At 37.5% G+C, this 26879-nt stretch overlaps 1 protein-coding gene across 1 annotated transcript in view; it reads left to right on the forward strand.

Annotated features, from left to right (window-relative positions):
* Positions 1–5438, forward strand: part of shisa9b (shisa family member 9b) — a 49052-nt gene extending 43614 nt beyond the window's left edge. The window contains 1 exon segment of the mRNA XM_055189646.2: positions 3886–5438. Coding sequence (XP_055045621.2) covers positions 3886–4286 — 401 coding nt within the window. The 3' untranslated portion in view covers positions 4287–5438.
* Positions 5439–26879: the final 21441 nt, after the last annotated feature.

The following is a 26879-nucleotide window of genomic DNA, read 5'->3' on the forward strand; positions in this document are numbered from 1 at the left end:
ATTGCCAGTCATTCTCAATATAATTCAAACGACGAAGCCTTCAAATGAAGGAAACAATGCCATATGTCAGAGGAATTGATTCATATTTCATAGAAATAATTAAATGCTTTTTAGTCAAGTAAATTAACTTTATCTAAGAATGTTTAAACATTCAAAACAACATTATAAAAAAGGAAAACGACTATTACTTAAGAACTCACACAGTAACTGGTGAATGATATTTTAGTCTTTTCACATGTCAACCAAAATCACTGAATTTGGCCTCCACGTGAGTCTATCAAAAAGCAAACGAGACCAGACAGACACTAAAAAGCCACAACATGTATGATATCAGACTCTTTTTGTGACATTCAACTGCATTTGAAACCACTCAGTGTTTAATCCACTGCAGTCTGCATTGACCAATCACCGTCAAAACAAAGCTGAAGCTTTTTGATATGAAACAGACCAAAACCACACGAGCTGCGGAGTAGACAGTCTTCGAAGAGCTCAACGGCATGAATCTGTGCCACAATATCCGAGTCTTCCTCTGATGTGCTGTAATCTCAGGGTATTAATGTGAATGAAAGCATCTAGACATAAACTCTTCAGTCGGCCGCCTGGTTTATTTGGGATCGCTGTCCTGGTATGAGCTTTTAGATCTGCGGCTTGCGGTGATGTCAAGCCCGTTGAAAAGGTCATCTGAAGGATATTTAATTAAAAAGTGGAAAATGTCATGTTGAAATGAGGCTTCAAGACTTCAAGCAGCGTATAGTCGGTCCCAATTAAAGCTTGGCTGTGTTTGAAGGTGATACTGTTAGTGACTGAATGGCTGGATGTTATGAAATATGTTGTACAAGAACAAGTGATTAGTGACATGGTTCGAAATCACATTTGGCTAGTTTTGCATGTTGTTAGGTTTGCAAATCTTGTTTTACACTGACACTGAATCAACTGGTGCTGGTTGAAATTGCTTGCAACAAACATTTGTAAATCCTCCGTAAGCAATGCTGTTTGACTGTCAGTGTTGATGAAGCTGATTTTCTGTTTGATTGTGTCGGTTGGCAGCGTGTAAGCTCTTTGCCTCCAAAATAGCATGATAAGCCATTTAAGCAGAGCTGCAAAGTGATTTTCAAATGCATGCCTATGAAGAACGAAAACAATGAAGTTATTTTGACCTGTTGTGGAATAGTTAAATAGCTGCATGTCCACAAAGAAGCGCGTTTGATTCATGGTTAACGGAAAACAAATAGAGACCTAGATGAATGCACCACCGAACTACTGCGGCCATTACTCACAGTGGCAACTTAACAACTTGCCTTATAAATATGTCAGGGTATGCTAGATAACTGGTCTTGCAAGGCTTTGTAGACAAACATTAAGGTTTGTTGATAATGCATTATATAGAGTTCTTGTAGCTCAATAGGTAGCTCCAGTCACGGGTCCGTTTTTGTGGAACCTGATAACTACACACAAATAGACCTATTAATGAAATAAAAGAAAAAAGACAACCTCGTATTACACCACACTTTCTTCACAAATCCGATTTTGCCTTTAAAGACTCGTTGTCAACAATTTTATATACTCAACTGCCAACTTTACTTTTACTTCATCCGTAGCTACTCCTGCAACGCTCGCTCCATAGGCTACGAGGAGCATCAACAAAAGTCACACTGTCGCAGTGGTGGTGACGTGATGGGTCCAATGCATATCGTTGTGTAATGGTAATTTAGACATACAAATATTGCACGTATTTTTCATCTGCGCTACTACCTGCCCGTAAGCAGTTAATTTTCTGCTCGCATCCCTGCCCGTGAATTGTAGGAATGTTACAATCCACCCGTTTTAGCCACTTTTATGCGGGTACTCGACCCGTTGCAGGACTCAGGCTGCGTCTGAAACCGCATACCCGTCAGTAGGTACTGAATGAGATGAAGTACTTACTTACTGACTGTTAAAACAGTAGGTACTGTATAGTATGAATCCTAGTAGTATGAATGCGATTCGGACATACTACATCCGCCATGTTGATACATCACGTGACATACGTCGTCATCACGTCATGTCATACGTGCGCGAAAAAGCCGCATCGCTGGTTTCGCCTTTCTTCTTCGTTGCATAACTCCGCTCCTGAGGCATCATGGGATAGTGAAGTGTCCATTGTATGCACTCTTCGAAATCTAACCTGAAGTATTAAGTCATCCAGGTACTTTCCGCATACTGTTTGAGTTTCAATTTCAATAAACCACTATTATGGTGATCAGTGTTTCGCATACAGCATCTGGCTCCAGTAAATGCATAAATTGAATGCACTTTAATTCTTTCGCCGCCAGCGTTTTTTTTTTAAAGTTGCCAGCCAGCGTTTTTCATGATTTTCACAAAAGTTTAATGCCTTCCAGAAAATGTTCTTCTATATAAATATATAAACAAACAATATACCAAATGAAAGAACCGACCCTCTGCTTTCAAAAAAAAAAAAAAACGTTTCATCCTACCTTCAGTAGTTCTTTTGTAATCAGCTTTTGAATATGGGTAGGTTTCTGCAAAAACACCACTTTTTGAGCAAAAAGCTGAGATAATTCAATTTTTGTGACGAACTTTTCATAGAGATCCCATTCAGAGCGATCTTTAAAACAGACACGGACATGCAGCCGCTTGCTATAGGGCAATACTTCCAGGTTTAAAAAGTTGCGGAAGGGCAACTTTTGGTGGATAATAGCGGTATTGCGGAAAGCCGGAAATATATCGTCATTGGCAGGGAAGCGTTTTCTCTTGATTGACGAGATATCTCGTCAATGCCGGCGAAAGAGTTAAGTTGCACCGTAAAAAGTTAAAGTTGGATCAACTAAATTGGATAAACTATGAAATAAAAGTTTTGAAAAATCTTTTCTCTACTCTTCTTTATTCTTATTATTCAATGACAGTTCATGTGTTAAGTAACTCCAGATGTCAAGCTCCAATACAGACATGCATTTTGAGGAAAAGTTTTTATAAGACTTTAGGATGTAAAATAAGTCTTCGCTGTCCCTGGAGTGTGTATGAGACGTTTTAGCTCAAAATACACCATAGATAATTTATTCTAGCATGTTATAATTGCCACTTTATAGGTGTGAGCAAAAACGTGCTGTTTCTTTAAAATGCAAATGAGCTGATAAAAAGCAAACACTGATCACCATAATGGTGGTTTGTTGAAATTGAAACTCAATTGTGCTGTCAATTATTTTCTCTCTCGCTCTGCACCAAATGGTGGTGCCGTAGTTGGATAGTGCATATTAAGGGGCAGTATTATTATAATATTATTATTATTATAGTATTATTATGTCACATGGGGAGCGAAATCTGAATGGCCTATTTTTTCACATGCTTGCAGAGGATGGTTTACCAAAACTAAGTTACTGGGTTGTTCTTCTTTACATTTTCTAGGTTGATAGAACCACTGGGGACCTGATTATAGCACATAAACATGGAAAAAGTCAGATTTTCATGATATGTCCCATTTCTGAAAGCCAATGTTGATATTTGAAATCACCTAAACAAACACGCCCCTACCCCACCCCCCTATAGAATCTAGACCTTTTCTTATAGACACTCCCCACACATACGCAACCCAGGCAACGATGTTGGTTAGTAGACACGCCCCTTACTGCTGATTGGCTACAAGTGTGTTTTGGTACTCAGACCGACTGCCTTTTCCAAAGTGTTTTTCAAAAATCATGCACCCCGCCATTAAGAGAAATGCTGCTCATTTGGGAAAACAAGTAATAATCCTTGAACCATTAAATGTGTAATTCTCTGGTGTGTAGGACAAAAACAAAAAAAACAAATCAGCAATCAGATTTTTGCGTCGTTATAATGAAGTCTTATTGAATTTTCTCTCATTCGCTCTCTCTTTTTCTCTGTTTCTAGCTGAGAAGGCGAGCGAAAACTTCTACACTAACAGACGGCACTTGGGCGACCTGGCGTCGAAAGGCACAGTCCTTCCCCTCCACTCCGTGAGTCTTGAGCAGGAGCCCACCAACCCTTACAGCCCCGAGCTGCCTTGCCAAAAGCAGAACGGACAAAAGTCCAAAAGCACCAAGGTGCATAGCTCCCACCCGCTGGCTTTCGGTTCGAACACCATTGCCAGCACCGGCATGATGAAGGGGTGGGAGGCGACGGAGACGCTGGGCCGCCGGCACACATTCGCTCCCAGGAAACACAGCAGCACTGTGGAGCAAGTGAACGAGTTGGCGTCTGCCCACAGCCAGCACTACCTGCCTCCGCATCCGTACTTTGTGACCAACAGCAAGACTGAGGTTACCGTGTAATAGGGGACAAAGCACTGGTGCTCGGCACCGAGAACGGATAACAAAGAAAGAGTGACCGCGGAACGAGTGTGGATTAGGATGCTAATTCGAGCAGGCTGGCTCGAAGTCCGCACGGCCCGTTCTCTGTTGGCTGTATGTGTGCTGTTTGTCTTTCAGCGGTTGTGCATGAAACAGGCACGCATTGGATTTCTGCCCTGTTTGACAGGATAAGCGTAATGTTTTTACAAAGGTAACCTACAGTGTTTGTGTTCATTCCATACAATGCAAATCTCACTTGTAGTGATGAGTTTATGTTAAGGCCATCCATCAATGTGATGAGGAACAAGAGACATTTGAAACATTCATTGCACACTCAGCCTAAAGATGGGACCAATGTCATTTACTAAAGCAATTGTTTTCCAATGACAGCTGGAGCTCTGGTGAGAAACTATCTTCAAGACACGTTGTTTTTCACACAATCTTGTACATAACAGATGTTGCAAAGGACAAATAGTGTCAAAAGATCTAAAAAAAACATCTAAAGAGCAGTTTGACATATAAAGGACGACGTGAAGACAATTGCGACAAATTATTAAGATTTCTCTTCAACACTGGTTGACTTTCCAGAGTGTGTGCACCAAAAACCTGTAGCAGTTTAATAGGCTATATCCTGACAAACGCTGGGCTTGTGCCTTTCCAAAAAAACAGAAGAACACTTTCTCTAAAAACTCTTGTGCTTTTCAGTAAGCACATACAGTAGTGTTTCTTCGGTAACAAAGATGCATAAAGTATAAATCAATTTATTGTTTACCATGTTCTTGTCAGTGATCCAAAATACATATTTCCCCCTCATCACATCATTTTCTTTGATGTTTGTTATTGCAACCTTAGATTGTACAGCAGAATGTGATGAATGTAGAGTATTTTTCATTGTTAGGTATGATAAAGGTGAAATAACTTAAATGTGATACCAATCAAAATTGTTGCAAACACTGCCATTATTCACATTATTCAAAAATCCTGGGTTATTTGTAACCCATGGTCGGGTCAAAAAAAGAAAGACAAACCCAAATTAACCCAGGAAATGTTTAGATTTGGATTGAAACAACCCAGCATAGAATAAATTATAAGCCAATGGTTTTGGTTTGTGTCTTCTTGACCCAACCATGTCTTTTTTAGAGAGTCGATTTGATAACTTATTGCGTGGTTGCTTTTTTGTCTTTAGCATCATGACGTAAGGCTTACAGGAGCCGATTCAAGTAGTAAAAATTGCAAGCCGTTGGATTAAATTTCAATGGCTCTTCTTTTCGTCAGAATCTGAATTATACCAGATACTGATTTTGTAGTTGAAGCACAATGTGGGTACACTTTAATTGGTTTTGAACATGAAACTGTTTGATCTATATCAAGTACTCTTATCCAAATAGAGCTGGCAGATTTGGAGGCTAACTCATGCTGATAATATTCATCTACATATTCAGTAGGGCTTGCTGAAATATCATAGGAGAAAATCAAATAAAACCCATTTCAGTATGTAGCAGACCCATCACACTTATTTATTCATATTGTTACAGTACATTTTGTGTTAATGTACACAAAAATAGTTTGTTGACCTTTGATCTGCAAATTCATTAAGTGAATGTTTGACCAACTAAATAGTACATATTGCTTAATTAAATCCTATTTTTGGTTATGATCCACAAAAGTTCAGAGTTTTACAAAGTTCAGCAGCATGGAAGATGAATATAGTTTAACATTATAAATATTTTATTTATTTATTATTCAGTACAGAAGCCCTTGAGCCTCTCGGCCAGGTCAGAAATGATTTTGCATGCTTCAAATGAAGCGTGACCGCCTTAGCCAAATTTAATAGGGCATTTAAAGATCTGCAGATTACCGAGTTAGATTCCAAGTCATGTCGTATGCAAATTAAAAATAATGAAATAATGAAAATTTTGCTGCAAGAATTAACAATGTGAGAATAAGTGTTTCATTCAGGAAAGAAAACAACACACGCCTAGACTATATAGTCTTCATAAAATTGAAACTGGATTTGTGCGTCACAGCCAAACAGCTTACGACAAACCAGCACTTAAGGTTGACATAATGACCGCTGCTCTGTCAGTCAGTCAGTGAGTCAACTCAATATCTATTAAACCTGAGTGTCTCACTGCAGGTGACCTGATGATTCAGAGCCCACTACAGGATAACTCACCGGGGGGACGGTTCTTAGAATTAATTCATTCAATACTGTACCTGTTCTCCTGAAATCCCCAAACGCTACAGATTGGGATTAGTACAGATCATATCTCTCACAGCAGGATTCCATAGGTTCAGCCGGACTGCATAATCTAAAACACTGAGAAATAATGAGGTTCACTTTCAGAGTTTGTTTAACTGCATATGAGTTGCATGTGCAATCGGTTTTCTAAGCACCAGAATCCCGAAAAGAATCATGCAAAGCAGGCACCGGTGCAAAAATATCCCAAAAATGTATGCTGAATGCAATTTGAATAGTGCAATTGTCCAACTTGGAGACCACGGCTGAGTACTACTGTATGTTTTTTAGCACTATCTGGCAAGCCAACCCAATCTCATGAGAAAGCGTAACAATTTTACAAGGTTTTACAATTTTGGATGGTTAAGTTTGATGTGAATTGTACAATAAGTATGATTATTAGAAAAACCAAGAATGAAGCCTCGCCCTAAACTTAACTTCACTTTGTCAAAAGCTGATCATACTAAGGGGCAGTTTACACCGCAACGATTTCAACCGTAAATGGGAACGTTTTTATACGGTTTGGCTTTTCGTTTCATGCATTTTGGGATCCTAGAAACACAAACTTTTGAATGTTTTAAAGTGCAAGATTTTCGTCTCCTCTGTGATAACAGTGACATTATGTGCATGTGTCAATTCAGTCTTTAGCAACGCGCGAGTATGACCAAAACAACAATGGTGGACTACAGGACTGTTTATGTGCTGGTAAGATACGTTTATTAACTCTTTCCCGCCATTGACGAGTTAACTCGTAACAATTTTAATTGACAAGTTAACTCGTCAATTAAGAGAAAACGCTTTCAGGGTTTCCCACATAAAATTTGTTAGTTAAGGTGGGTGGGACCGAGGGTGTGGCAATCAAAGGGGCGAGGTGTATGCATCATGATGAAAATGTAAATATTTTAATAAAATGAATAAATGAAATATTTATTTTTAAAACACTCAAATAAAACTTAATTTTGAACTTACTTTAAATTTGCAAGAACTATAGACGAACACAATAACAGGCTTAAAGAACCCCAAAACATAAGTCCACTTACAGTTTTCACGGTCACGCGTTTTATCAGCTGGCTATCCTCCAGACATGATGGACCACATCTTTATCTCATTTCGGCCGTGTGGTGCGCGTGCACGCTCGCGGTGTCAAACGCGTCTGCGCTATTCTCCGAGATGTACTTGACGGCCTTTTGTGCAGCGATTTCTTTTTTTTGGACGACCTAGTTAAGGCGGTAGGCTTTACAAGCTTAGGCGGGCCGCCTTAACTGAAATATGCTGCAGGAAACCCTGCGCTTTCCTGCCAATGACGAGTTTTTACGGCAATCCATATTTCCACTATTATCCACCAGGTGGCGCTCTTACCCAACTTATAAAACCCGGAAGCATCCACTAAGGCCAAACAGTAAAAACTCTGTGTATGTTTTGATCATCACTCTATATCGGATCTTTATCAAAGGTCCTTCACAAACATGCAATTATCTAAATTTTTCTTTAAAATTTGGTATTTTTGAAGAAACCTACCCATATTTTAAAGGTGATAAAAAGAGAACATTTTTTTTAAAGCAGATGGTTCTTTTCTTTGTATTTAATATTTTGTATGTTTATATATTTAAAGAAAAACATTTTCTGGAAGGTATGAAACTTGTGAAAATCATACCTTCAGCGGCATTTTTTAAAATGCTGGTGGGGAAAGAGTTAACGCAACAAAATGTATAAAATTTGGGGCTTTATAGTTTAGAATCACTTTTAGCAATAAATCGCCATCTACTGGCCTGTCCCACATAATACGGTGAATTTAGTCATCTTGGTAGATCTTTTCACTACATCGTTGTCATATAAACACACTGTAGGTTAAAACCTACAAATACAAACTCATTCAGATGAGCCACCTTGTAAAATAGTTATGAATGAGTTTTTGTTGGCTATGCTTTCAATCACAGCAGTCCACAACCTAAATCGACTCTTTAAAATACCAAAAGTGCCCTTAACTGTATGGCACACATAATATATGCCGGGTTATACAGTATTGTTCAAAATAATAGCAGTACAATGTGACTAACCAGAATAATCAAGGTTTTTAGTATATTTTTTTATTGCTACGTGGCAAACAAGTGACCAGTAGGTTCAGTAGATTCTCAGAAAACAAATGAGACCCAGCATTCATGATATGCACGCTCTTAAGGCTGTGCAATTGGGCAATTAGTTGAATTAGTTGAAAGGGGTGTGTTCAAAAAAATAGCAGTGTGGCATTCAATCACTGAGGTCATCAATTTTGTGAAGAAACAGGTGTGAATCAGGTGGCCCCTATTTAAGGATGAAGCCAACACTTGTTGAACATGCATTTGAAAGCTGAGGAAAATGGGTCGTTCAAGACATTGTTCAGAAGAACAGCGTACTTTGATTAAAAAGTTGATTGGAGAGGGGAAAACCTATAAAGAGGTGCAAAAAAAAAAAATGATCTCCAATGCCTTAAAATGGAGAGCAAACCCAGAGAGACGTGGAAGAAAACGGAAGACAACCATCAAAATGGATAGAAGAATAACCAGAATGGCAAAGGCTCAGCCAATGATCACCTCCAGGATGATCAAAGACAGTCTGGAGTTACCTGTAAGTACTGTGACAGTTAGAAGACGTCTGTGTGAAGCTAATCTATTTTCAAGAATCCCCCGCAAAGTCCCTCTGTTAAAAAAAGGCATGTGCAGAAGAGGTTACAATTTGCCAAAGAACACATCAACTGGCCTAAAGAGAAATGGAGGAACATTTTGTGGACTGATGAGAGTAAAATTGTTCTTTTTGGGTCCAAGGGCCACAGGCAGTTTGTGAGACGACCCCCAAACTCTGAATTCAAGCCACAGTACACAGTGAAGACAGTGAAGCATGGAGGTGCAAGCATCATGATATGGGCATGTTTCTCCTACTATGGATTTGGGCCTATTTATCGCATACCAGGGATCATGGATCAGTTTGCATATGTTAAAATACTAGAAGAGGTCATGTTGCCCTATGCTGAAGAGGACATGCCCTTGAAATGGTTGTTTCAACAAGACAATGATCCAAAACACACTAGTAAACGGGCAAAGTCTTGGTTCCAAACCAACAAAATTAATGTTATGGAGTGGCAAGCCCAATCTCCAGACCTTAATCCAATTGAGAACTTGTGGGGTGATATCAAAAATGCTGTTTCTGAAGCAAAACCAAGAAATGTGAATGAATTGTGGAATGTTGTTAAAGAATCATGGAGTGGAATAACAGCTGAGAGGTGCCACAAGTTGGTTGACTCCATGCCACACAGATTTCAAGCAGTTTTAAAAAACTGTGGTCATACAACTAAATATTAGTTTAGTGATTCACAGGATTGCTAAATCCCAGAAATTTTTTTTTTGTACAAAATAGTTTTGGGTTTGTACAGTCAAAGGTAGACACTGCTATTTTTTTGAACACACCCCTTTCAACTAATTGCCCAGTTGCGCAGCCTTGGGAGCGTGCGTGTCATGGGTGCTGGGTCTTGTTTGTTTTCTGGGAATCTACTGAGCCTACTGGTAGCTTGTTTGCCACGTAGCAGTGGAAAATATGCTGGGAGCCTTGATTGTTCTGGTTAGTCACATTGTACTGCTATTATTTTACTGTATACTGTATATATATACTGGGTTATAATAATCACAAAATATGAGCCGGGTTATAATAATCAGTTTCATCATTTCAACATCATTTTTTTTACATTTTGATTTCTCTATTAATATTCTGTTTACAGATTTCCAGTGTTGGCTATAGCACTATTTGTTCATTGCAGCAGGCAAATAGCACCGACTTGAATCGCAATCTATATTAAACCTCATTTACATAAAAAGACTGCGCTGAAGAGAATCACAATGAATTAATTTAAATACATTTGGCTGAGCGCTACATTCGAGATTTTAGGGAATTCACTGTTGTATGTGTTAAAACATATGAAACCACTTTGAGCTTACATGGGCTATCGATTGTTGTTTCCACCTCTCATTGTGCCTTGCTGTTCATTAACAGTTACTCACTTTTAACATTCTGGGCTTGTGTTTCAATAAATATATATGTTTTTGCTGTTATGTCTGTTTTTAAAACACTGGAGCAGATGTTAATAGATGAATACATACAGTAGGAAGGATTTTTTCATTTGAGATTAAAAAGAGGGCTTATACAGTAAGTATACAAACGGACAAGTGTACAACAGTGAACGACTGATGCAATCCATCAGCTGTATATTACATCCCAAAAGGGCTGCAAATGACCAGATAAACTTTAATGCTGTGATATGTTTCGGTGGACGGATTCTGTATAGGCAGAAGTTGTGCTAAACTGGCATTGCCCTTTATTTCATAGTAAAAAAGCTTCACAATCACATTGCAAATGATATTAATGTTGGTTTGTGTATTTGTGTCTGTAACTGGTTCATTTCAAACATAATTTCTACGATTTTATAGCGTTTCATTTTAAAATTTATACCTCAGATACCTTTGACAAAGTAGAAACCCACTGTTATAACTGAATTAAGTGTTATTTGTTTATTCTGGTAATAGATTTGGATATGCAGATGGTATACTATATTCCCATTATCTTCTATGATATGATATTGTCATATTTTTCACATAAAGCCAGAATAGTTACATAATAACTTGATATTTGTACGTAGTAGCATATAGTAGTTGCTCATCAGACCAGGTTGTCCAGTTCAGTGGTCTGTACTGTAAATCACATAGATAAAGCATTGAGGAATGAAATGATAACTGCCAAAATAATGGCTGCACAAGTTCAATACCATGAAACCTGAGTGTTTTTTGTGATCCAGGTTTAGTATGTACTGTAGTATATTATAACTGTTGGTTATGATACTGTGTGTATCTCAGTGTGCTCTTTATTGGAGATGAAAATGAAGTATTTGAGAAACACAGAGAACTCGTTGGCACATCTTACTGCCCAATAATCATATTTAATACACTAAGGTTCATTTTTTTAAACAGCATATTCTCTATGTAACATTTCTATGTAAAGTTGAAAGTTTAAGCAATGTTGTATTGTTCACATCACAAGACTTATTTACAATAAATGTCTCTTCTCTAACTTCTGTGGATTTTTGAGTTGATATGTCAAACCCAATGTTTTTGAAGTATGTTTGTCAGGTAATGTAAGAGACATTTTTATGCAAATCTCCATTTAAATCAGACAAGAAAGAAAGATTTTGTCATACGGAAAGTACACTCACCTAAAGGATTATTAGGAACACCATACTAATACTGTGTTTGACCCCCTTTCACATTCAGAACTGCCTTAATTCTATGTGGCATTGATTCAACAAGGTGCTGAAAGCATTCTTTAGAAATGTTGGCCCATATTGATAGGATAGCATCTTGCAGTTGATGAAGATTTGTGGGATGCACATCCAGGGCACGAAGCTCCCGTTCCACCACATCCCAAAGATGCTCTATTGGGTTGAGATCTGGTGACTGTGGGGGCCATTTTAGTACAGTGAACTCAGTGTCATGTTCAAAAAACCAATTTGAAATGATTCGAGCTTTGTGACATGGTGCATTATCTTGCTGGAAGTAGCCATCAGAGGATGGGTACATGGTGGTCATAAAGGGATGGACATGGTCAGAAACAATGCTCAGGTAGGCCGTGGCATTTAAACGATACCCAATTGGAACTAAGGGGCCTAAGTGTGCCAAGAAAACATCCCCCACACCATTACACCAGCAGCCTGCACAGTGGTAACAAGCCATGATGGATCCATGTTCTCATTCTGTTTATGCCAAATTCTGACTCTACCATCTGAATGTCTCAACAGAAATCGAGACTCATCAGACCAGGCAACATTTTTCTAGTCTGTAACTGTCCAATTTTGATGAGCTTGTGCAAATTGTAGCCTCTTTTTCCTATTTGTAGTGGCGATGAGTGGCACCCGGTGGGGTCTTCTGCTGTTGAAGCCCATCTGCCTCAAGGTTGTGCGTGTTGTGGCTTCACAAATGCTTTGCTGCATACCTTGGTTGTAACGAGTGGTTATTTCAGTCAAAGTTGATCTTCTATCAGCTTGAATCAGTCGGCCCATTCTCCTCTGACCTCTAGCATCAACAAGGCATTTTCGCCCACAAGACTGTCGCATACTGGATCTTTTTCTCTTTTCACACCAGTCTTTGTAAACCCTAGAAATGGTTGTGCGTGAAAATCCCAGTAACTGAGCAGATGTGAAATACTCAGACTGGCCCGTCTGGCACCAACAACCATGCCATGCTCAAAATTGCTTAAATCACTTTTCTTTCCCATTCTGACATTTAATTTGGAGTTCAGGAGATTGTCTTGACCAGGACCACACCCCTAAATGCATTGAAGCACCTGCCATGTGATTGGTTGATTAGATAATTGCATTAATGAAAAATTGAACAGGTGTTCCTTATAATCCTTTAGGTGAGTGTATATAATACAATGAAGATAAACTATATTCGGAGTATGAGATAGTCTGTGAATTATTCTTGGGCAATGCTAATACACACTTACAGTTTTAGCTGCAACAACAGTCCTTTTAAATGCAAATAAGCTGATCTCTGCATTAAATGTCAGTGGCGTGGTTGGATAGTGCAGATTAAGGGGTGGTATTATCCCCTACTGACATCACCACCAGGGTAGCCAAATTTCAATTACCCATTTTTTCACATGCTTGCAGAAAATTGTTTACCAAAACTTAGTTATTGAGTTGATCTTTTTCAAATTTTCTAGGTTGATAAAAGCACTGGGGATACAATTATAGCACTTAAACTTGAAAAAAGGCAGATTTTCATGATATGTCCCCTTTAAACGACAGCGATTTCAACTATAGGTGGGAAAGTTTTTATGTGGTTTGGCTGTTCATTTACATCATAACAGCATTTTAAGGTCCTGAAAGTTTTGAAGACTGTGTTTTTGATTACGCCGCTTGTCATCTCTGTGTAAAGTAAATAAACACGAATCTGTGTTAATAGTCATGTCATGCGCTTGTGTTAATTCAGTTTATTAACGTTTTGTCAACAAAGATTACTAAATTTGGTGCTTTATAGCCCAGGGTAGTAACAAACTTACTTCACCATCTGTCTAAACAAAACCAATCAATGCTTTTAATGTTTTGTTTGTAGGTATTTATCGCTCTGTAGAAGAATGCGCATGTGTGCACGTGTCTTTACAAGGTAACATCACCATCTACTGGCCTGGCACACGTAATACAACGTATTTACTCGTCTTTGTGGATCCGTGTTAACGTTGATCTTTTTGACAGCGTGATCATCAGAGATGGGACCAAGTCACACATGTGCAAGTCTCAAGTAAGTCTCAAGTCTGAACCTTCAAGTCTCAAGTAAGTCCCGAGTATTTTTTTTCTTGGGCAAGTCAAGTCAAGTCGAGTCACAGGCTATGTTAAGTCAAGTCAAGTCAAGTCAAGTCCTGTAGTAGGTCAAGTCAAGTCCAAGTCAAGTCACCCTATTATTGTAATTTTACCTGCAGAATCTGATCTTAATAAAGATATATAGAATATAAAGATATAATGAAATACTCATTTTCAGTAAAATACATCATGGAATTAAACAAAATTGTAATCTCTTCCGTTCGTGCGCCAACATTTGAAATAATGAACTTGAGCGTGCAAAAGACACAATATCTAAACTGGCCCTAACAATTGTAAGAATCCAGTCATTTTTCTGTGTGTGTGTGTGTGTGTGTGTGTGTGTGTGTTCAGGTGGCAAACTTAGAAAAAGTAGTCAAGTCTCGTAACGCTCAGATCAAGGGAAGTATTTAAAAAAAATAAATTAAACTTATTTTTCCCACATTTGTCCCCAACACGGTATGATGAGGGTTAATGGCTACTTTAACTATTATTACATTAGCTAGGGTTAGGTAATCAGATATTACCAACTTACCAGATATTAACAAATTGACAAGCACTTACTGGGCAGAATGGCTCTTCAAATGACGGACAAAATTGGAGGTTGTCTTCTGTCTGCCCGTGATTTTAATGGTGCATGTCTTGCAATGCACTGTTCGTCTTTTGCCATCTTGTTTAAGCCGAAAACGATGACCCTCGGGACCCCTCCGGCTGACATGTTGATATCTGTTCTAAGTGGGCGTGGTGTGCGTAAGGTACGAGAGGGCATGACTGATGATAGTGTCGTGATTCAGTCATGACAACACCATTCTCAGCCTGTGCTCCAACTGGGTCAACTTTATTTTTTTAAATAGTTTATATATTTTATATTCAAACTGAAAACATGATGTGATTAACACTCAAGTCATTCAAGTCATCGTGTCTCAAGTCAAGTCAAGTCCCGAGTCTTTAACTTCCAAGTCCCAGTCAAGTCTCAAGTATTCTTGTCAAGTCAAGTCACAAGTGACAAAAATAGAGACTCAAGTCGACTCAAGTCCAAGTCACCAAGTCACAAGTCCCCATGTCTGGTGATCATGTGTACGTGAACATTTTCAAACACATCGCTGTTGTGTAAACATAGCCTAAGTATACAGAATTGGCAGATTTTTTTGATAGCAAAAGCAAACGCTGGCCCCAAGGTTTAGATTTGCGTCACTGATGTGCAGAGAAATCCATTTTTGCTGAAGGCACTTTATCCAAGGCAACTCTGATCACATTGACAAAAGCAGAAGTTCAATCATGCGTTGTCTGAAATGAGAGTTAATCAGCTCATCTTCAATGATAACCATTAACATCGCCGTAAGCTACTTCATTGAAAGAGTACGTGCCCTTTCTCCAAAGAGGCGAAGGCTTTTTTATTATATCCTAATGTGCTCCTAGCTGTTTAATGAAGAAAGACCTCATTGACCTTTAATGGGAAATTATTCATGTCTCTTTTAACAAGTTTTCAGTAAACACTCACTGTATGCTACACTGTAAAAAATGTCTGTAGAAATTACAGTATTAATGGGTATTACTGGCAACTAGCTGCCAGTAACTTACTGTAGATTTTACATTTATGTTATTTACTGGCAACATTTTGTTCAAAGTTAAATGAACATGAAACATTTTCAGACTTTATCTTCTACAGTAAGTTACTGGCAACCAGCTGCAAAATTACAGCAAATTTTTTACAGTGTAGCACTGTAAGTGAATTATGCTTATACTGTTTAGAAAGTAAATTCAAATGACTTTATTTTTTGAAAATGTAATATATAGTATTACATTATCTAGACCCCCAAAAAGCAAACATGAATTAAAAAATATTTAATTAATAGGCTATTTTTTAGTAAAGGTTGAGCTTATCTGTATACGAGGGCCAAGAGCGCGGCTCTTTTTAACTTAGTAACAAAAGCAAGAAAGATGGAGAAAGAGACTATGCAGGGATTAAAGTATTGACATGCCGAGTGTGGCCTCGGAGCAGACAGACTCCTGCCGTTTAACACAAACCTTACAGAAGCCGAGAATACGGTCAATAACGGCTTATCTCCGTCCAAAAAATAGAAGCAAAAATCCTTTTATAAAGGCATAAGCAATCCAGCTGAATGCACTGCGGCCGAACGACACAAGAAATGGAACGTCTGCAAATGCATTCCAGTTTATCGTCCTAAAGCTATGCTATTTTTGCTTCAGACACAAGAGTATTAACCTAGAAACCAAGGTAAACTTGTATATCAACAGTGCAACGGGCCGGTATAATTTTTAAAGTTCCCCTCCACAGCGACAAGGACATAACAGCGTTCCTCGTCTCCCATGACACCCGCTGTTTCAGGTGTAGAAGAGTCTCTCACCTGACTAAAGCACGGTCTCATTATAATGGCTGATTAAACCCTTCAGTAATTAAGGCCAGGGTAGAGCTCTTTAGAAATTATGCAAATTTCACAACCCGCTACCAGACAGGATCTCCCTGTGCGGCACATGCCTGTAGCCTTCACAAAAGAATTAGAAACGTAACAGTGCACATCTGAATGTCTCTGCACGAACATTCGATAAAAATATCCATGCACTGGAATAGTCTTTTGAAAAGGGACTCTGGAATGTTCCTTTTTTTAAATGAAAGAGAGAAAATCCTATTGATTCAAAGTCCAAGTTCAAAGGTGGGAGGGAGAAGGACGGGTCTATATTTTCTACATCTGTCAGCAGCAGGTCTAATTGAAGTGTCCACAGGTACAGCGCCACAGCTGCATTTTCATGTTGGAGAAGAAAGTACCTTCTGTTATTTGGCATCTGTCTCAGCTGTCGGGTGCATTTAGGAGAGAAGAAAGCTGAACACTGAATCTGGATGAAAGGCGAATGGAAATGCAACTGTTAGGCTACATGTGTTTTTGTGGTCTGAAATATGGTCAACTTTTTTGATTGGCATTGCTTTGGATGATCCACAACATCTGTTTCAGCTTTTCATTCTGTTTCAGCATAATAACTTCTAGCTTATATTTCGAACTGCTACCATTTGCATGTGCATGGTGGTGCTTATGTAGGAAACCCAGAGTTCAATCTGGCTTGTTGAGCATTTATTAGAGAGTATAATTTGTGTACACCTGAATAAAAGCTGATTCAATAACAGATATAAAACTGAAAACATGATGTTTCGAACACTACACTCTAAAAAAACTCCCTCAAAAAGGGACTAACTTAACCCACTGAGTTGTTTCAACCTAACGTGCTGAGTTGTTTCAACCTAAAATGCTGGGTTGTTTTAACCAGCCTGGGGTGCATTTCCCGACAGCAACTATGGTCGCAAGTTCTGTCGTTACCAATAGAGTTCACTGTAAAAAAAATCTGTAGAAATTGCAGCTGGGTTGCCGGTAACTTACCGTAGATTTAAATTTATGTTATTTAACATTTTGTTCAAAGTTAAATGAACATTAAACATTTACAAGTCTTTGTCTTTACAGAGTAAAACAAAAAAAAACAGCATCAAGAAAAACATTCTGGAAAACAAAATCTGAAGCAAAAACAGAAAAAGGTTGATGATGATTTCTGGTTCCCAGAATGCTTTGCACGCGGCTGTTATTGTATAGTTTTATTCTGTAAAGATAAAGACTTGTTAATATTTAAAATTTATTTAACTTTGAACAAACTCTTGCCAGGAAATAACATAAATGTAAATCTACAGTAAATTACCGGCAACCCAGCTGCAATAACATTGTAATTTCTACGGGATTTTTTTACAGTGTTCAATAGTAACAACGACCATAGTTAGCTAACCCTAGTCTCACAAGAATTCGTACATATTTTACGATTTGGCTTATCATGTGAATTCATACGAAGTTAATCATGCCAAACTTATGATTATCATAAAAAAAACAATAACGAAACCCCACCCCTTACCCTGGCCTTACCCCTAGTCAAGGAGGTAAAGGCAAACCGTTAAGAAATGTACGAATGTGGCCGTCTAAATTAATAAAAATCAGCCACCTTATAAAATACGTACCAATTGCCATGAAATACGGTATAGTGTTGTTTGCAGTGTTGTGCCTGAATAAGTTAACTGAACAAAAGTTCATGAACTTGTTCATATTTTGGGCGAACGTAAACTGAACGTACAGTATTACTGGCTGATGAATGTTACTGTTAAAGGAATAGTCTACTCATTTTCAATATTAAACTATGTTATTACCTTAACTAAGAGTTGATACATCCCTCTATCATCTGTGTGTGTGCATGTAAGCGCTGGAGCGCGCTGCGACACTTCGATAGCATTTAGTTTAGCCCCATTCATTTAATGGTACCAATCAGAGATAAAGTTAGAAGTGACCAAACACATCAACGTTTTTCCTATTTAAGACAAGTAGTTATACGAGCAAGTTTGGTGGTACAAAATAAAACGTCGCGCTTTTCTAAGCGGATTTAAAAGAGGAACTATATTTTATGGCGTAATAGCACTTTTGGCAGTACTTCGACTCGGCGCAGTAACACCCTCCCTCTCCCATTATGAGAGGGAGAAGGGGAGCGGACTTTTCAGGCGAGTCGAAGTACTCCCAAAAGTGCTATTAGGCCATAAAATATAGTTCCTCTTTTAAATCCGCTTAGAAAAGCGCTACGTTTTATTTTGTACCACCAAACTTGCTCGTATAACTACTCATCTTAAATAGAAAAAACGTTGATGTGTTTGGTCACTTCTAACTTTATCTCTGATTGGTACCATTGAATGAATGGGGCTAAGCTAAATGCTATCGAAGTGTCGCAGCGCGCTCCAGCGCTTACGTGCACGCACACAGATGATAGAGGGATGTATCAACAATTCTTAGTTAAGGTAATAACATATTTTAATATTGAAAATGAGTAGACTATTCCTTTAACTTGTTAATTCGGGTGTTTGTAAACGGCACGCTCTCTCAGTTTAACATCGTTCAATAGGGTGCCAGATTTCTATAGAGTCTTCCAGGCTGAAAACCCGGCTAAAACACACTGTAAACACGCCTTAATGTGTAGCAGAAAAAAACACCCAATCTGGCAACACCAGCCATCATGCGTCATCAAAACAAAAAGCAGCATGGATGTGACACACTTGCTGAGTCCCAATTCGCATACTATCCATCCTAAATAGTATTCGAAAGTAGAATTAGTACGTCCCAAATCGTAGTATGTTAAAATGAGTATCCCAAAGATACCCGGATGGTCTACTATTTCCGGTTAGAATTCGAAGTGCAGATCAATGCACACTCTAACGGCTAATATTGCCCACAACCCATTGCGTGTGGGAGGGAGGAGCTTAACCACACTAACCATCTTGCTTATTTGTAGTAATACTGTGGCTGTACAAATGTTAACTTTATTAGTCCAACGTAAGAAACATGGTTACTACACTTGTACTGTAGTAAAATCATGGTTCATTTTCATCTGGGTATTTTTGAGTTATATATAAGTATAAGATTAAGTATAAAATATGTTAAACAATAGTTATACTATAAACTTTTGACTTTAAAATAAGTAGCTTTCGTTACACACATTGACATGAACGTCAGAACCAGCAAACGCCCTGTGTTTGGGTCTAATGACGCTCTGCTTCACTCCTCAACTTGGTAGAACACATTGTAAAATGTATTGTGAAAAAAAACGATGAGGAAAAAAAGATAGGAATAGTAAATAAAATTATATTTGACATGTTATAAGAATTAATGTTTTCGTTCACGTTTTCGTTCACGTTGCATGACGTCATCGAAGTACGTCCCAGTACGAAGTACGTACTCTTTTGCTACACACTCAAAAGTATGTACATTTTCCTCACAAAAACAGTACATACATTTAGGTCGTAGTATAAGTAGGCGAATTGGGACTCAGCAACTGACTCTGGACGCTGCTGAAATCCCTGCCGCGCCACAGAGCTGCACTCACATAGTTTAACATTAAATAAAATCATATTTGTCCCAAATCATTGACGATTAACATAGGCTGCTAACCCATATTTTGGAACTTGAAATAGACTCTAACTAAGCTCACGCTATTTAACGTGCACGTGCGGTGTGCGATACCTGCGAGTTGTCCTACATGTGACGCCTCGCATTGCTTCTTGCTCGGTGTGTGACCCTGTTGAAGCAGCCGGCTAGCCTTTCAAGGTATGTGCAAGCAAATACAAAAATTTAAAGACAGTCAATGCTAATGTAAACCCTGGTTGATAAGGATTTAAAGTTGAATATGAAGATGAAATCTGACGCATTTAGCTTGAGTGTTAAAACTGATAAAATAATTGCTGTCTGTGGTTCTATATGGGCTATAATGGCAATAATTTTTACAAAATAATATGGAAAAAAGAACTATAAATAAGTTAATATGAACTATGAACTGAACTAGTTCATTTTAAAATTTGTGAACTGAACTTTAAACTAGTTCATGTAGAAAGTGAACATTCCCAACACTGGTTGTTTGAACCCATTGTTGTTAACATTTATTTGGGTTCAGTTAACCCAACGGCTTTGTCCCTTTTTTACAATAACCCAGCATAACCCAGAGTGTTTAAAGCTCAGAGAAATGCTGTTCTGAGTGACAGTGCCAGTGTATAGACAGAAATGTATTTTGTGTCAGTAGAAATGGGTCACACACCATTTTAGATGCCTTTTAGAGCCATTTCTTTTTAGCACATCCAGGTTTGAGGTGCATTTAAATGGACCAGTGCACAGATAAAGAAACTTTCTTGTTCAAACAAGTAAGAATAGAATAATTATTGGATCATCTCCTGCAGTTAATCTACTTTCATCTGTTTGCCATTGACTTGTGCAAGAGATCTTACGCTAATGTGCAAGAGATTTTATATCTTGCAGTGACTTCTCATAGCGATAGAAAAAAAATGTTCATTCAATTAGCTTTTGATCTAAATTTAGTGATTGAGTGATCAGCACCCCATACATCTACAGCATACATCTTATTATAGTTATAGTTATTATAGTACAGGATTATACAGGATTTATAAAAAAACATAAGGCCTTAAAATAGAAACAGCACACAGGGTTTGATTGATGCTGCAATCTATGACTCTGATCACTAAAAAGAATGACTTAAATAGGACGGTTGTCCTATTGAGGCATTTCAGTTTCTTTGTGTTTTTATTTATTTTGATCTTTTCCGTATATAATTTTAGCTCAATCCAAAGTGATATCATGAACAGACATAAAACTTCTACATTAATTAATATCTGTTATTGTGTTGTGTTTTAGGAAAAGCCAGATATGCTCTTGATGTGCTATTCTATATTTACAATAAGGTTCAGTGCTTGGCCGGTTCTCACTGGTACGCAGTACAGGCACTTCTCTATTTTTATATTTAGCATACCTGCACTTTTTCTTGCGTTTCGGCACGTCTCACATGTCGGTACTGTGCCTCTCCGAGTCAAAGCGTCAGTGAATGGGTGATTAATAGTAATGACAATCAAATCGAGGCAGCAAAGATTTTTTTACAGTGTGGTCTTCAAGTGGTCTTATAATGGTTCTGAGGCGCATGCACAAATCCAATGTGTGAAAACTATCTGTGCCGTATTAAATTGCATATTATAAAATGGGCAGTTCTGGTTCTTCATTCTGATTGGTTGAAATACACTCTGAGCTGTAATAAAATCCCCCGGTAACCCCACGGTTCAGACCGCATTACATAAGTATCACTGCGCCACTATTGCTACGTACTGATTTATGAAAATAAACGCCACAGTCTTTAATCAAATTTTTGTCTACAGTTGCAGAATTAATGGCGATATCCAGACAAATGTCAATAAATATTGTTTAGTCATCTCATCAATAAAGAGAAAACGTTCCCTGAGGAGTTTCTACCTCAAATTCATATATCCGCTCTACACTGGGTGGCAATCTTGCCCAACTTAAACACTGACGAATTCACTCAACACTAAAAACACCGTGTAAGTTTTAATCATGGCTCTGAAACTGATCTCTTACAAAACCTCTTCACAAAAATGGAATTATTTTTGAAAGCGGAGTGTCTGTTCTTTCATTTTATGATTATTTAAAGAAGATAATTTGTCTGTAAGGCATTAAACTAAAACTGGGTGGCAACTTAAAAAAAATGCTGACGGGGAAAGAGTTAAGCATATTTGATCATCACTTCAACAGTTGCAAATAAACACCACAGTCTTTAATCATATTTTCATTTTGCTGCGTCTGTGTTGGTTGGGAACTGCGCTCTGTTGCAGCCACACTTGATTCTGAGGAACTACTTTGTTTGGCGGAAGAGTAATATTTGTACTAATATAATTACAACTTATTTGTGTTTTATTTTATAAAATCCTGCTATGCATATAAAGTAATCGTTTTATAAAAGCAATAAGCCCCGCAAAGCAGTGGGGTTACAGTGCATTTTATAACAGCTAAGTGCCTAACAACGCCCCATAGCTATTATAAAATGCACTTGTAACCCACTGCTTTGCGGGGCTTATTGCTTTAATACATAATATTTCATTGCAACATACTGCATTTTTTATATATATTTTAGTTTGAACACTCTAAGAAATTTTTTTTTTAATTATATTTCACACATTATGTGTCATTTCGTGTTGATTCTGTGTTCAAATAAATCAAAGGGACAACACAATATGTGTTAAAACCACACAATAAAAATAACACAGAGAGGACAACACATTTGTTTTAAGAGTGAAGCAACTAGGCAAAGAACGGGTTTCTACAGTGAGGATACCAAAATGTATTAACTATTTTTTAAGAAGAGAGATTTTCAGCACCATACCTTCTGCTCATAGGACAATTTAATTTCTGAAGGGTTCATTATTCATCTTTAAGGAGACAAAATAAAAAGTTTGGCTGAGACTCAACTTGCACCATCAATGTCAACAGAAATGCAACAGGCTTTTCCAACTGATTCCCCAGACATGCCAGATCGTCACTTTTTGCATGCTGTCTAAATTTTATCTAATTTCTGTCAAAAGAAAACCAGTTGAGATATAAAATATATCATTTTTCCTCTATATTTATACACATTAAAAATGCAGGTCTTAATGGCTTATTATTGAACAGGCACAGTTTGGTTTAATTCAAACCTTTCTGCTACCTATTTGAAGAGCTCGAATGCAAAACCCTTTAAGTGCGTCTAACATGTTTTCTTGAAAATTAGCATTTTTTATCAGGCTCTTATGTTTATGTTTAGATATTTCACTTTAATGGCAATAAAAAGGTAATTAGTCAGTTATTGAAATGCCTTATTTTCACAAATGTGACTTTTGTCATTTCAATGATATTTAATCAATTTGACTCTTTGTAAGATCTATCTCCTTAAAAAAATTTCAGTCACTCTTTACGGTAAAATGTAAAAAAAATCCTAATGTATTTGGTAAACGTCATGTAATCAAGTAAAAAAATAACTCCTGCACTTTAACGTGCACACTGCTGCATCTCTTTAGCACATCTGTCATCATTTCACCATAAATAACAAGCCTCCTCTTGTCCAATGTATCTACTTCTGTCAAAATGTTACTTATCTATAAACATTTAGATGTCCATACTTTTCTTATCAGTTGAACAGTGATGTTAGACTGACCTAGACTGACAGCACAGGGTCAAAGAGCACATGGACAAGCTGCTACTCCTGTATTAAATGACTTATAAATGTATTTGGAGCCCATTGGTGGTGTTTTGCTTGGTTTACGTTTACTTTGAAGACTTGTTGACAGGATTTTCACACTCTCTCTGCAGCACAGATTTGTCCTAAACGTTTCACACATACATGCTATTTATACAGAATATAATATAACTACGGTCAACATCACACAGACCGCAATAGTCAGCCTACAACGGGTGCACAATGCTCTACCAAATGAGCTACAAGAACACTACAGGAACAAGTTGAGGTCTTTACTACTAACAGACTGACAATTAATTTTGGTTTTAAATGCATGTTACATTTAAAGGGTAACATTATCAAAACAAGGCCTCTTTTGGTGCATGAAACCTTGACCTATCAGCCATTAATAAAACAATAAAATGCAACAACAGGCTATAGTGATTTGAATACATTTTAATGTCAATGTGAAATTCATCAGTGCATGTATGAAAAATGTTCGTCTTCATAATCTTTCATCAAAATGTAATTACTTGCTTCCTTTCTAAAATGTTTTTCTTATTCTTCTGATGTCCTTACTTTTCAATTCTCCCTAGACTAGACCTTCAAAAGTCCAAATTCACTTACCATTTGTCCTATATAACCATGAAAGCGTCACATAAACCTGCTTGCTTGCCTCACGTGAGTGAAGATAATGAGATCATCAGTGTAGACAATGCTTATATATTGGCCTTTATATGGTTCGTGTTCGTATGGACAGAGGTCCAGCATTTTACACATTAGTGTATGACACTGGGTGACTGTAGGTCTTTTAATATCCATTAAGGACTCTGGTAATGTGAGTGGTTTATGTGTCTGGGTCTGTGCGGGCGAGCGTATATAGCAATTATTCCCAATTACACATGACTGCCACAAGGTTGTTTCTGACATTTAAGGTTATTTCATGCTCTGTGAACATTTGGAGGTATGTAAAAGCCTATATAGCCAGAAAGCTCTTGACCAGGGGAATAAAACTAGCTATGCATTATATATAAGTTGTTTTCAGTTGTTTTTCGATAGGTATATTCAAAGCAGCCCAGACCAAAATAGAAATGGAGACGCTTTTAATTGCAATATTCAATTAAAACCTGATTAGAGTATATTAAGGCATAATTAGCAGCGTGTTTTCTCTGTGACCTATCATGTTGAAAATATTACACTGCTAATGGAAGCAAGGCCTTGTGTAATTACAGTTAAAAGCTCCTAATGGACTTGTATAAAGACTGGAATTTATAGCATGGTGCCCACCATAAAGAAAGACTACTTATGCAGAAGAATCACCCAGCTTTTCTAGGCTACTGATACAACCTAAAATCTCCATAAACAAAGTTTTTTTGTTTGTGCATGTTCATCTGAAAAATGATTGACATATGCATCTTGGATGGCTTGGGGGCGAGTAAATCATGAGTTTAATATCATTTTTGGCCGAACAAGGGATACCGTGGATTTTTTTAGAGTTTATACTTTTGTAAGTCTTAAGGATGTCTAGAAACTATTGTGCTACAAAACACTGACAAAATTCACATTTAGAAGAAACAATATAAGCGTTCAAAACTCACTTTTGCCAATATGGATTAAAGACTTTTATCACATTCTGCACTTCAGCTTTTCAGCAAATTCCAGTCTGTGAGAGGAACTAAAGGTTATTATCTATTTTGAAAGGGGGAGGGGACTTAAAAAGGCCCCGCCCTAACTTCCTGTTTCAGTTTACACATGGGCGGCTATTTCATAATTGGACATTTTAACCATTGTTGTTTTTGGCAGACCTTTTAGTTTTAGTCTAGTCCTTTGGACGAAAATGCTTTTTAGTTTTAGTCACATTTTAGTCACTTATAAACTTGATAGTTTTAGTCAAGTTTTAGTCGATGAAAACACAAAAAGTTTTTAGTCGATGAAAACGCAAAAGAGTTTTAGTCAAGTTTAAGTCAATTTCAGTAAAAAAAGTAGTCTTTTAACAAATTAATTTAGGTTCAAAAGTATTGGAAATGGGCTTAGATTTGACAAGTAGATAGGCCTACATGTACCTGTAAAACCTTAAGCTTACCATGAAATGTGTCACAAGCCGATTGTCGAGTAAAATTGAATGTATATATGTTAACAGCGTGACTTGTTAGTTAACTTTAAAAAAATATCAGCATGATGAGCCTTCAGGTGCCGCTTGACGTCCATAAATCATCTCGTCGTTTCCGACTACCAAGCCCGTTTATTGGCGTCACCGCCACGGTCCTTCAAACTCATCACAGCCGCATGTGTGTTGTTGTTGTGAGAAATCTGGTGCGCCTGCATGGCATGGGGGCAGCCGGGTAGTGGGCGTACCCATAACAAGGATAGAAAGCGGCAACATTGCTGATACTTTTTAGCTAAAAACAGACAGATTTCACGCAAAATAGGCAGAAATTACATGCATTTTTAACGTCAGACTTATAATCATTTTCGTTCCGTCTCGTCAACGAAAACTTGAAAGCGTCTTGTCATGTTTTATTCACCTTAGAGCCATTTTTAGCTAGTCATCATTGCGTTATTGTCATAAAAAGGTGCGTCAACGAAATCATTTCGTTATCATCATCGTCAGTGTTGGGGGTAACGCATTACAAGTAACATGCATTACGTAATATTATTACTTTTCTGAAGTAACGAGTAAAGTATTGCATTACTTTATAAATGTACACATTAATATTTGAGTTACTTTTTTAAAAAAGTAATGCGAGTTACTTTTCAGTTTAATTAATTAAATGTAAAAAAAAATTTACTGCATAAAACTGAACGTATTAACATAGAATTACACACTCTATGCATGAACAGTTTCAGTCAGAAATGGAGATGGCAGACCAGAGCTTGACATTTTTGCGATGGAAATATGCAATTTCTGAACTTCTCAGTCATAAAAAGCACCTGCAAAGTAAGAAAAAGTAACGCAAAAGTAACTTTAAAGTAACGTAAGCATTACTTTTCATGAAAAGTAACTAAGTAATGCAATTAGTTACTTTTTTTGGGAGTAACTTAATATTGTAATGCATTACTTTTAAAAGTAACTTTCCCCAACACTGATCATCGTTGACGAAAACAACACAGATTTTAACCTCTCCGGTTTCAAGAATAACTTCGTGCACACATGTCAGTTTTCAGAAAAGTGTTCATTTACACATACCCATATATATATATATATATATATATATATATATATATATATATATATATATATATATATATATATATATATATATATATATATATATATATATGCCGTCAAGAGCATGCCAAACCTCTAGGTGGCGGTGTAACGAGAAGCTCAAGCCCACATAAGCCAATCAGAATCCCGAAAACAGCAACA

The sequence above is a fragment of the Misgurnus anguillicaudatus genome, chromosome 19 (genome assembly GCF_027580225.2).
Source record: "Misgurnus anguillicaudatus chromosome 19, ASM2758022v2, whole genome shotgun sequence".
Taxonomy (NCBI): domain Eukaryota; kingdom Metazoa; phylum Chordata; class Actinopteri; order Cypriniformes; family Cobitidae; genus Misgurnus; species Misgurnus anguillicaudatus.